Genomic DNA, 13932 nt, shown 5'->3' with positions numbered 1-13932 from the left:
AGGTGGATGTCCTTCCTTGATGATATATTGGACTTCGCTGCACCATAAGGGACATCCTTCTTTGTGTCTCCCGAAAAAGGCGATATCTTGGGGAAATACTGTATCGCTCCTGTGTTATAGGTAACAAAACTGGGTTTGGCATCTTGCTCAACTGATACACCCCTCATCCAAGCTTAGAAAATCATCTAAAGTGTCGACCTTGGGCTTTACCTTCATCGTCTGCAGAAGGCCCACAAGCATCTGCACTTCCTCTTCTGTCGTATTAGCCATGGTTAGGGATGGGAGTGTCAGTAGCGATATATTGAGACAAAGTACTGAAACCGTATTCACAATGCAAGACAATAAAATGTTAACCAAGAGCCAGTTAACAAAACTTGGGGAAGTGGGTCTAAATAAACAACACTGCAAACTATTTAGGGATGGTCTGTAGGAATACGGTACTCTAAACAGTATTTGCAATATATACCAAAAATATTGATTTCCTTGGGTAGTGTATACCGTTTACAATTACACGATATTAATAGGAAAATATTGTCAAGTGATTCTATAAATGAACAATGCATGTTATTATAGTCATCTCACATTACAAAGTTAAAGAACTTTGCACATAAAACTATGTTTTTTTTTCAAACATGGACAAGTAATAAGTAGGCATAAAGTGATAAAACATACAACATAGAACATCGAAAATGCTGAAGTTATTTACAAAACAAAAATGTGAGCGACAAAAATATAACTTTCGAATTGATAGAGGAATGTACAAAATTGAAAAAAAAATAGTATCTGACAAACACAGTAGATGGCAAAGTATTGTCTATCTACGGTAAACTATAGTGTTGAAATATTACCAAATAATTATTTTGATAGTATAAGTTGAAGAAACAACTTTACAGTAATCAATAGTCAATAAATGTAGAGTTAACTATGACTTGATGCAAAGTAAAAAATATATTAAAGAAAAATTACCTTGCAAAGGAATAATTATAACCCGTTTAACACACAAAATAATCCAGTCCAGAAAAAAATCACTATAAAGAAATTGCACTTTCGCTCAAACACTAATTTCCACACAAGTTTATTACACTAATGTCCGTCGCTTCCGCTCAAGGTCAATAAAAGGAGGTCGCCATCTTCAATGTGTCAGTCACTTCTGCTGTAAGTCCTTCACAGGAAGTCGTCATCTTGGATTTAAGCTCCACTTCCGCCGTTGGTCATGAACATGGAGGTTGATATCTTGAATCTTGGTCAATCCAGTGAACATATCAGAGCATTATATTGCACAGGTAACCATATTGTCAACTAAGGTAACCGTACTGTCAACTACGCCCGTAGGCGATTCGAATCGTCCCTCGCACGTGCTCTATACGAAACTTTCACCCGAAGTTGAACAGTAATCACACCCATATGTACACAGGTAGCCGTTGTATAACTCTCGATGTAGACAATGGTCCTCAATGGGGGCTCCAAATGTAGTAGATGATTTTAACGTTGCCATTAGTTAACGCAAGCCATTCTGTGGTAGTTCGAATTTTCCATTTATTCGGTTACAAACAACGTAGAGACTCTACAAAACGAACAAATACAAACAATAAATACTTTGACAAAAAGTTGCAGATAGTATCACAGTTAAAATCAAACTTTACAGCGTATCGCTTACATTTATATTTTAACATAACGATATGGTTGTTATACATGAATTCAAAGGTTAGTATATTCTAACCAAGACTTATACATAATATACAAACAGGAGATGCGTCCAAACAATAACCGGACGCTTACTTTTTAACATAAAACATAATAGTAAATATTACTACATGTAGCTAATAAAATACAGATATACACCTATATTTACACTTGCTAGGCTTGGTCACTATACGCTAATACTAGCCGATTTTGTTTACCATAACTGCATGGTAACATTGAACTTTGAACTTGCGTAAGGAAATGTTCGGTGCAACGTAAAAGGATTCAATATGGGGCGCTAAGGCGCCCCATAGAATATATTCTTAGAGGAATTGCTCCATACAAGCATGGTTAACATAAAAACGAAATCCAATCCCTATATGTGTGGCACAAAGTCGCCTATGGCATTCACGGTGCTATTTCAGTTAGGTTCCTTATGGATACGTACAATGTATCTGTAAATTATAAATACAATACTATTGATAAAACTATACCCTTGATGTATCGTACGATATTATCAAAAGATAATTTACTTTAATCAACAACGAAATATATATTACATCAGAGCGATCGTCTATTCTAATACAAAATACAAATTATACACAATTATTAGCTTCTATATAAGAGAAATAAGCATTACATGATTGTCCTTGATGTGTAGGCGCTCTAAAATAGGTGTGACCGCGGTCTAGTGGTCAATCGTAGGAACGTGCTACTGTATAGATACAATGACCGGAAAGGGCGATTTGGCACATTTGGACATTACGTCATATAATAAAACCAACAAATAGATACTATCTACATTGATATACATATGACGGAAGATACCGGAACTTCACGAATACGAGACGATACGATACGATAGCGATTTAACTATAATACTAATAAGTACTGGACAGTTATTAGACTAAGTTTAATACAAATTACATAAAAGTCAATCCTGCCACATAAAATATCTATAAAGAGTATGAATGTCAAGTTAAGGTAGGTCCATTCTTTGGGAACCCAGGTTAAATCAAATGACGCTATACAAGAAACTGTGGAGGTTGTTTCGAATTCTAGAACGGTTTCCGATACACTATGACATCCCATTTCGATATGTTTTCAACAAGTAAAATTGCCAACATATAATATCAAATGTCAACTATCATTATAGGCCCATTACCTTTCCGAAGTAAAATTTAAAGGTTTCATGAAAAACATCAATAGCATAAGAAAATACATATCGATGGCCTAAGATGAGATAATTACAAACGATTTTCTGCGTAATGTATGATAACTGCCGAGATTAATTTCTCTGTTTTGCCGTCTTGAGCAGTAATATTCACCTACTCACGGTATTTAGGAAGATGGATGGCAACATAAAACGACCCGCGTTATGAAAATTAACGTTTCATTTATTTACATAATTTTTTTTCTTCAGAAAATGATGTTGAGTGTAGTATTAATGATAAGTTAATAACTTTTGCGACTCTACAAAAGTATTGGTCTCGTTTCCATTTAAAACAAATAAAAACCTTTTCGGAAAAGTAGTGGGCCTTTAAGTAAATCAAGTAAAAAAAATGTAAATTAAATGATAATATATTATATAATGAAAGGGGAACCGTCCGGACCGAAAATTCCGGAATTGAAAAAAAAAACCGTATACCGATTTCTTTCAAAACCAAATTATGGAGAAAGTCGTAAAATAAACAGGCTTAATTCAGATGTAATATCCACAAAAACATATTAACTGATGTGGAGTGGTGTTTCAGCATTTCGTTTCTAAAATAGTCAAGCATGACTCATATTAGTACTAGATGAAATGGAGGTATCGCTATGAATTACAAACTTCAAGCTTGCAGTTGTGAATATCTATTTAGGAACCCCATGTTTTAATATGGTATTTGAATAATTTATTACCTTAGGTATATGATAAGCATATATTGTGATTTTTTCATTTCTTTTATGCAATGTATTTATTTGTAGGGGCGAGATATGTCAAAACCTGATTTTTACGTATAAAATATGCCCTACGAAATAAAGTAACTTGGTTAGCATTTAAAAGAATACAATTGTTTTGTAAGTTGTCTAACCTAAGAGGTTCAAGACAAAAACATCAACACGATTGAGACCAAATTAATGATAATAATACAGAAAACATAATTTGATGAAAAAGGTGTTGCATATAGAGTAGAGCACTTCAATCGCGTTTTTTTAGTTGTGACTGAAAATACCAAATAAAATTGCCTTTATAACGACATATCGCAATTGGGTGTTTCCCATATCATTATATCACAAATCGAAGGTAAATATCATTTGACAGCAAATACGACCTTTTCAATTTTTCGCTTGAACAACAGAACAAGTAAGACACTACCCAAGAACCCAAATATTTTATGTTTAGAATTATATTCAGGTTATCATCGGTTCACCATACACAGCTTAAGGTGATGAATTACTGGATATGCCAAGTTTTTTATGTTAATTTCGCCTACCCCATGTTTTTGCCAAAATATCAAAGTACTGAGAGAACATTATCAAATACATCAGAGAAGAATGTGATGGGCAGGTGCGTATTGCGACCAAACCTTGAAATAATCATCATAAACTGAAATTTAGAATATTTTTTTTCGGAAATTCTACTTTTCCGTTTTGAAAGAGTGGGACAGAATCATAATGCTGAGAGTTGTGACTTAAGATATACACAATGTCACGTTGAATTCCAGAAACTGTAGAAGCATTAAGGTAATAAAGATAAAATACGACAATATATGTCCTTTTGTAATAAATAATAATAAAGACATACCGATCAGGCATCGCTGTATATTTGTTTACAACATGTGTGCGTCCGGGTTTCCTGTTTGTTGTCTCGGTGTATTACACGCTTGGCTAGTCAAGTTTACGCTAGCGAGTAAAGCGTTTGCGAGACCCGGATTGACAAAATCCGAGGGTATAAAAGCCCGCGCTCGCAGACGAATGTGAGTCTGTAATCAACACTCAAGCTGAGAAGATCGGAGAATATCAGGTATATGCTATAACAGTATTCCCCTTAACAACCACAGCGTGGTTAGCGACTACATAGGTAGTCAGCGACTACAAGGTAGTCGGCGACAACGTAGTTGTCGGGAGTCAGAGGACAGTGACTATACATATATAACCACAAGGTGGTTAGCGACTACATAGGTAGTCAGCGACTACAAGGTAGTCGGCGACAACATAGTTGTCGGGAGTCACAGGACAGTGACTATAGGCATATAACCACAAGGTGGTTAGCGACTACATAGGTAGTCAGCGACTACAAGGTAGTCAGCGACAACACTGTTGTCGAGAGTCACCGGCTAGCGATAGTCGGCGACTAGGCCAGTAACCACAGGGTGGTTAACGACAACTCGGTAGTCAGTGACATGGTCAGTGACCACGGGGTGGTTGACGACTATAGGATATAGTCAGTGAATATAGATTGTTTGTTGTATACCCAATCTTTAAGACCAGGTGTCGATGGTCAGGCAGACCACTGTATATATACTTATATATTAAAGTATGTCTATTGTTAATCGCTCGGAATTTATGTAATGTTTTACGCTACCAAATAGTAGTCATATCTGTATATATTTGCTTCTGTAGACTAGTCACTAACCAAGATCATTCACTATAAGTGACGAACCCATTTAGAAACGTCACAGTTTTTGGCGGCAGCGGTGTGGATCTTGGTTATTTGACAACATTTTTGTAATATAATTGTATAAGTCTACACTTTGAAACTAATTTATATTACAGTACTGTTTTTGTAATAAAATCACAAAACGGTGTGGTTATTTGTTGTTCTCAATCATCATGGCGGAAGCCAATATCCGTGATCTTTTGGGTGATGAGTCTGACCATGGCCTTGATTTTGACAATACCGGTCAGCGGAATTTTGATTTCTCTACCCCATTCTCACAACCCTATATACCCAATATACCATATGGCCCAAGTTCAGTTACTGACTCTGGGTTGGGGACTAGGGAGAAGGATACTCGCCCAAAAGTGGTGAAACTGAACCTTGATACGAGTTTGGGGTTACAAAATGAAAGTATCCAAAAGGTCGAGAAAGAGATCAGCGATCTCAGAGAACAGATGTTGCAAATGAAAACTGACAGTTACAATCTGTTGGCAAGAACAAAACCGGCGACATCAGACCAAACCAAAGGGCCCATATCAGGTAGTCACGAGTTTGACCATGTCACGACACGCAAGAAACAATCATACAGAACTGCTGGTCATGATGTTGATGAATCAGATGATGAGCATGGCGAAGTCAGTGACACGACCAGGAAACAGAGAAAGAAAACTGTTAATGTGAAAGCATCAACATACGATGGCACAACTCCATGGGTTGACTTTAGGTCACATTTCGAGGCTTGCTCGAGAATAAATCGCTGGTCCACTAGTGAGAAAGGTCTCCACCTAGCGGTGTCGCTACGAGGCCAAGCTCAGGGCATATTAGGTGACCTCGATATTGCTGAGCAGGAGGATTATGGGGCACTGGTCAGAGCCTTAGAAGAAAGGTTTGCTCCCCCTAACCAGACGGAGTTGTATAGGGTCCAGTTAATGGAGAGACGCCAAAAGGCTAACGAAAGTCTACCAGAGTTGGGGCAAGCCATCAGGCGGCTTGTAAACTTGACATACCGTACTGTGTCAAGTGATGTTAAGGAAACGTTGGCGAAGCAGCAGTTCATAGAGGCACTCGCAGACTCAGAGATGCGCATACGCATCAAGCAGGCTAGGCCTAAGAATTTGACTGAGGCTATACAGTTGTCAGTAGAGTTAGAAGCCTACAACCGCTGCGAGAAGAAGTCAACAGAAGGCCAGTCATATCTCCGTAACACTACTGCTGAACCATCTGAACAGTCAGAGATGCTTAAGCTGTTGCAAGATATGCAGAAGAAGTTAGAGTCCTTAGAGAAAGATGTTGGAAAGATAAAAACTAAGAGCAAGCCAAACACAAAAACCAATACAGTCAAAAACAGAAGTTGTTTTAATTGTGGTGAGGAGGGACACTTCAAGAGAAACTGTCCTAAACCTAACAAAAAGAAAGATGTCAATAAAGATCAGAAACAGGCTGGTGCCCAGCAAGTAAACACTCGCCGTCGACAGCGACGGAAGAAGCCGAGAGCTGGTATAGGGGTCCTCAACTGCAGTGCAAGAGGCAGGCATGTATATTGCTGCCGAACTGCACGGAACAAAAGTAAATCTTTTGGATGATACGGGGGCGACAGTCACCATTATATCAGAGCGCGTCTTTGATCAAGTTCCGGATTCAGCGAAACCCCGACTGAGTCAAGTTCGCCAAGAGGTATTAACAGCCAGTGGTGAAAAAATAAAGGTCAAAGGCAAAGGCAGTTTTGTTATGAAACTGAACAGCACAAAGAATATTTGTGTTGAAGGCATTGTTGCCAAGATAAATACTGATGGTATTCTAGGACTTGACGCTATGCAGGACCGAAATGGTTCCCTTGATTTCACAAGAGGTGTTCTCACTCTTGACGGTGTTGTAATACTGACAACCTATATGGGCAGTATGGGTTGTTATCGACTTTCCTTGGTAGAGAAAGTGACACTCCCCGCCAACACCGAGGTTGTGGTTCAGGGAAAGGTATGCCTACCAGAGGGCGAAACCGTCAGTAATCTGCTTCTAGTTGAGAAGCCCGATACTTTCCTTAAAACGGAAAGGGCATTAGTCGCCAGGGCACTTGTACAGTATGATACCACTGTGCCTGTAAGATTGATGAATCTGTGTAACGAAAGTCAACAGTTTTACCCTGGGACGACGATTGCACAAGTCAGCACTGTCGATAAGGTAATGGGAGATGTCGACAACCCAACACCTAAGAAGACAGTCGGACTGAGGGCTGACATTCAATCATTATTGGATGAGTCCAAGCCCAATCTTACAGAAGAGCAGTACAATGCTGCATTCGAGTTGCTGATTGCAAACCAGGCACTTTTTGCTGTTACTGACGACGATCTGGGTAGAACGGGTGTAACCCAACATAAGATTAATACAGGGGGCGCCAGACCAATAAAACAGCCAGTCAGAAGAGTTCCGGGTAACCTCGGTCCTGAGGTTGATAGGCAGGTCAAAGACATGCTTGATCGGGGAATTATTCAGAAGTCATCCAGTCCCTGGAGCTCTGGCATTGTCCTAGTGAAAAAGAAGGACGGAAGCTTACGATTTTGTGTGGACTATAGACAGCTGAATGCTGTCAGCATCCCTGATGCGTATCCACTTCCAAGAATCGATGAGGCTCTTGATCAGATGTCAGGTAGCTCATGGTTCTCAACATTGGACCTTAACTCTGGATGTTGGCAAGTTGAGTTGGCACCTGAAGATTGGCAGAAAACTGCTTTTGCAACAAGGACAGGGCTATACGAATTTACGGTCATGCCATTTGGTTTAGCATCAGCTCCTGCAACATTCGAGAGACTGATGGAGACAGTGTTAGCAGGTTTACAGTGGCAGACTTGCTTGATATACCTGGACGACGTTATTGTGACCGGAAAGACATTTGAAGAAATGGTCGAGAATCTCAGACAAGTATTCAATCGACTCCAAGATGCGGGGTTAAAGCTTAAAGCACGCAAATGTTGTCTGTTTGCTAAGGAAGTAATTTTCCTAGGCCACAAGATCTCGGAGGAAGGTATCTCCACTGACCCTGATAAAGTGAAGAAAGTGGCAGAGTGGCCGGTGCCTGTCAACGTTAAGCAGTTGCAATCATTCTTAGGATTCTGTAGTTACTACAGAAAATTTGTCAGGGACTTTTCTGCAATTGCAAAAAGTCTACACAAACTGACAGAGAAGGGGCGGAAATTTGACTGGACACCCCAGTGTCAAACAGCATTTGACACTCTGAAGAAAGAGCTAACCAGCACAAAGACTTTAGCTCATCCCGATTTTAGTAAGGGGTTCATACTCGACACAGATGCGAGTCATGAAGCAATCGGGGCTGCACTATCACAGATAGTAGATGGTGTGGAAAGGCCAATAGCATTTGCAGGTCGTACATTGACCAAGGCGGAAAGGAAGTACTGTGTTACTCGCAAGGAGTTACTGGCAGTTGTTAACTTCACAAAATACTTCAGGCATTACCTGTATGGCAGAAAATTCACTGTCAGAACAGACCATAGTTCACTTAGGTGGTTGCTGAATTTCAAAGACCCAGAGGGGCAAATGGCCAGATGGTTGCAAGTCTTAAGCTCTTATGATATGCACATCGTCCATCGACCAGGCAAGCAACATCAAAATGCAGATGGCTTGAGCAGGATTCCATGTCGCCAGTGTAACTATGACCCGGACTGGGAACAGAAGGCTGGCGACATAACATCGTCATGTGCAGCCAACGTAACAAAAAGTCAAGATCCCTGTAAGTCTGAGAACAAAGAGATACAGGAGAAGACCTTGAGCGAAAAACAAAAGGATGATGACGACCTAGGGTCGGTTATCGCCTGGGTCAGGCAAGAGAAAAAGCCTGGTTACAAGTCCATAGGTGGCAGAAACAAAACAGTAAAATCTTTGTGGTCACAGTTCAAAACACTGTCCATGCAAGATAACCTGTTGGTAAGGAAGACAGAGAAAATATGGTTCAAGTTATCATACCTAGAGATGAGCGTCGCACAGTTCTTAACCATGCCCATGACAACAGAACAGCTGCTCATCTAGGAATAAGGAAGACCCTTGCAAAGATCCGCCAACAGTTTTACTGGCCTGGAATGCAAGATGATGTCAAACGATATGTCACAGGTTGCACACTGTGCGCTAAAAGCAAGAACATGACACAGACGAAGAAAGCACCTATGCAGGTGACAGAGTCTGGCTATCCCATGGAGCGTATAGCCATGGACATTCTGTGCGAGCTGCCTGAGACTGATGATGGCAACAGGCACATCTTGGTCATCTCAGATTATTACACTAAGTGGACAGAGAGTTTCCCTATGCGAGATATGAGCGCTGAGACCGTAGCACGCATGCTAGTGGAAGAAATTGTTTGTCGATTCGGAGTCCCAAGCATAATCCATTCAGATCAGGGATCTCAGTTCGAGAGTGCTTTATTTCAGGAAATGTGTCACATATTGCAGATTGAAAAGACCCGTACCACTCCCTACCACCCTCAGTCGGACGGTATGGTCGAGAGATTCAATAAGACATTGGTCACCATGTTAAGGGCCTTTGTGAATGAACGACACACTGACTGGGATAAACACTTACCTTATGTCATGATGGCATATCGGTCAACCGAACATGAGACTACCTCCCATTCACCAAATTTTATGATGCTTGGAAGAGAGACATCTACTCCACTGGATCTACAATACTCCATGCCACGGAACTTGAAAGCCTTGCCACAGAACACGTGGGCCTGGGAACTACAGGAGAAGATGGAAGATGCACATCAGTTGGTCAGAGGAAATGTCAAAGGCCAGATGTTGCGACAGAAAAAGCTGCATGACCAGAAACTTTCATGGCAACAGTTCAAAGCTGGTGATGATGTCTTTGTTTTCTTCCCTAATGTCAAGCCAGGGCAAAGCCCGAAGCTTGCTTGCCGCTGGAAAGGTCCATTCCGAGTGATATCAAAACTCACTGACGTGACTTATCGCGTACGTTGTGGGCGTAAGGGAAAGATGTAAGTCATTCATGTGGACCGCATGAAACAAAAGAAAACCCAGCAGTTACGAAATGAAAAGGCTGAAGATTTTGCAAAAGTTAAAGAGCAGCAGACACAGGTGAATGAGAGTTGTTTCGAGAGCGAACAAGACATAATTGGAGAGAATGTGAACAATTCATTTGAGGAGAGTTCCTCTACCCTTATACCTGAATGTGAGACAGAGTTGAAGTGTGAGGAAGAATGTCTGAAGGGTACAAACACAGTACCACGACAAGGTCGTAGGCATAGGAAAGCACCTGCCAAACACTCTGATTATATTCTGTTCTAAAATGTTATACAATTTCCAGAATAATATGAATAAATTATTGCCAAAAGTAATATGTTATATTACTGATATATATTCCCTCTAATCAAAGTGTTCTGTACTTTCAGGATGGTAAACACTAAAACAACTCCAATGAAGGCCTGCCCAATGTGTAAATTCCGGACAGCCGGAACTGATGAGCTTAAGGAGCACCTGGTGCTTTGTGGTTTGAAAAATGCGGAAAAGAATCCCTTCTCCTGCAGCCACTGCAATTTTACAACGTCAAAGCAAATATACCTAACCCGCCATGAGAAAAGGCACCAGAAATCAGAAGACAAGAATAGTCAGCCTGAAGTAGGACAAGTGTCCAGCCAGCCTGACGGGAAAGGCGACGAAGCCTTAAGCATCAGCAGCAGTAATGATAGTGACTCGGATAACGATTCCGATGTCTCATCACCAGAAGACTGGCAAACACAGGATCCGGGGCCATTACTGTCAGAGGAATCAGAAATGGAATCTAGTGAACATGTGTTCCAACCTGAGGAAGGAGCATCCACCTCGGCAGAAAGAACATGCAATGATCAAGAATCTAATGATGATTCGTTGCTTGGAAGAGTCATTCGGAAGTCCACTAAACCTACGTTGCCTTTTAACCAGAAAAGAGCGGCCATGGAGCAAAACGTTGCAACGAGCAAGAAGTTACGTGCATCAGATCTACGCAATGTTATCCCCAAACCTGTAACTCTTGAACAACCTAACAAACGACACACTCAAACAGTGACCCGTCGTTTTGTCAGTGTAGGTGTCCAGACGGACACGGCTTTAAACACCACTAAGAGAGCTGTCACTACAACTTATCGCTACCGTGAGGCTGGTAAACGGGTAAAGCAAACTACCGTAGATGAGACATTCTTCTACTTCAAGGCATTTGGTGATAGCCGTTAATAGACTCATATAGGGGAGAAAAACATTCATTTTACTTTATATTAAAAATTATTGATGATTCATTACTTGTGTGTTTTCTATGATTCTTGAAATTCAGTTTTAATGATTTAGAAGCGTGGAAGCTTCAACCTCGCTGTATATTTGTTTACAACATGTGTGCGTCCGGGTTTCCTGTTTGTTGTCTCGGTGTATTACACGCTTGGCTAGACAAGTTTACGCTAGCGAGTAAAAGCTTGGTTTGCGAGACCCGGATTGACAAAATCCGAGGGTATAAAAGCCCGCGCTCGCAGACGAATGTCAGTCTGAAATCAACACTCAAGCTGAGAAGATCGGAGAATATCAGGTATATGCTATAACAGTATTCCCCTTGATAGAGTGATTGGCAGCGGCTCGTGACCTGTGATAGGTCAATGACTACGCATACATAGTATAGTCGGTAGTAACAACCACAGCGTGGTTAGCGACTACATAGGTAGTCATGATCAGCGACTACAAGGTAGTCGGCGACAACGTAGTTGTCGGGAGTCACAGGACAGTGACTATACATATATAACCACAAGGTGGTTAGCGACTACATAGGTAGTCAGCGACTACAAGGTAGTCGGCGACAACGTAGTTGTCGGGAGTCACAGGACAGTGACTATAGGCATATAACCACAAGGTGGTTAGCGACTACATAGGTAGTCAGCGACTACAAGGTAGTCAGCGACAACACTGTTGTCGAGAGTCACCGGCTAGCGATAGTCGGCGACTAGGCCAGTAACCACAGGGTGATTAACGACTACTCGGTAGTCAGTGACATGGTCAGTGACCACGGGGTGGTTGACGACTATAGGATATAGTCAGTGAATATAGATTGTTTGTTGTATACCCAATCTTTCAGACCAGGTGTCGATGGTCAGGCAGACCACTGTATATATACTTATATATTAAAGTATGTCTATTGTTAATCGCTCGGAATTTATGTAATGTTTTACGCTACCAAATAGTAGTCATATCTGTATATATTTGCTTCTGTAGACTAGTCACTAACCAAGATCATTCACTATAAGTGACGAACCCATTTAGAAACGTCACACTTTGCCCATTGTTAAAGGGTACCAACAACGTTGTTACCGTATCAGGTAGGAAGTTAGAATTTCAACTGCTATCCTCATGGCATGATCGTAAAAGGTGATACCTTTTTAGCTGGCGTCAATCAGACGAGGCGCTATATATCTCCTTTTACCTTAAGTGAACTAGGGGTCGCGAAATAATACCACCAAAGAGTTTGCCAGGTACTGATTATATAAGGTTTTTTATCCAAAATCCTTCATGAAAGTGTATCCTTCAATGGCCATTGGTTATTAGCAGCTTCATTTTGCTAGATATTTTGGTCTAATTCTTAGAGAAGACCGAAATATTCAAATTGGAATGAATTAGTCAATGGGTTTTTTTCAAGAAAATGCTATAGTTACTTAATTAATTCTAGAAATATTACTTTGACGAAGGCTCTTGGTTCTGTCGTTTGGTCGGGCAACACCATAGGATTTATGAAATGATATACAATGGACACCGTCCTGAACTGACTATAGCTGTAGTAGGACGTCAGTAAAAAATCAACCAGTTTACTTTCGCCATACAAATTCCTGCATTCGTGACTCTATAATATCGTTTTCATTGGGTTTTTTTCTTCAAAAGTTAGCATCCTATTTAACAGCCAGGGTCATGTCGGACGTCCTCCCAAACACCAAACCCCACCCGGTCATATTATATACTGACAACGGGCGAAACAGTCTTCCCATTCCCTTAATGCTGATCGCTAAGCAGGAGCAGAAGCTACCACTTTTATAATAGACTTTAGTGTGTCTTAGCCAGAGAACAGAACTCTAGGAGAGCACTCAACAGAAGACCAAACGTGAGGCGGGGCCAAGCGTAAGGGAAACGTATGGAAAGCCATAGCTGCCTAATATTATAAATGTCCATTATATGATACGTTTTTATCATTATATGATACAAAATCATCATTATATGATACTACTTTATCATTATATGATACAATATTGTCATTATATGATATGACTTATCATTATATGATACGATATTGCCATTATATGATACGAATTCACCATTATATGATACGACATTGTCATTATATGATACGAATTCACCATTATATGATACGAATTCACAATTATATGATACGAATTCACCATTATATGATACGAATTCACCATTATATGATACGAATTCACCATTATATGATGTGATATCATTATTATATGATACAAACATGTCTTTTTGCCCCCCCCCCCCATTTTCGCCGAGTGAAATGTTCTAAATATGCACATTTGAAAGAAAAAAGGGTCCTCCTGTACATATTTGCACTTCATTTTA

The 13932-nt window shown here is 40.3% G+C and overlaps 1 protein-coding gene across 1 annotated transcript; it reads left to right on the top strand.

The window, feature by feature from the left end:
* Positions 1 to 10653: 10653 nt before the first annotated feature.
* On the top strand, positions 10654 to 11556 carry LOC138326839 (uncharacterized). Its single transcript, XM_069272839.1, has one exon. The coding sequence runs from the start codon at positions 10741 to 10743 to the stop codon at positions 11554 to 11556; it is 816 nt and encodes a 271-aa protein (XP_069128940.1). The 5' UTR covers positions 10654 to 10740.
* Positions 11557 to 13932: the final 2376 nt, after the last annotated feature.

Source organism: Argopecten irradians, chromosome 7, assembly GCF_041381155.1.
Source record: "Argopecten irradians isolate NY chromosome 7, Ai_NY, whole genome shotgun sequence".
Classification (NCBI taxonomy): domain Eukaryota; kingdom Metazoa; phylum Mollusca; class Bivalvia; order Pectinida; family Pectinidae; genus Argopecten; species Argopecten irradians.
This window is presented reverse-complemented; position numbering and strand designations above follow the sequence as displayed.

Excerpts from the sequence above, each read along its gene's own strand:
- LOC138326839 (XM_069272839.1), top strand. The coding sequence starts at position 10,741 with ATGGTAAACACTAAAACAACTCCAATGAAGGCCTGCCCAATGTGTAAA.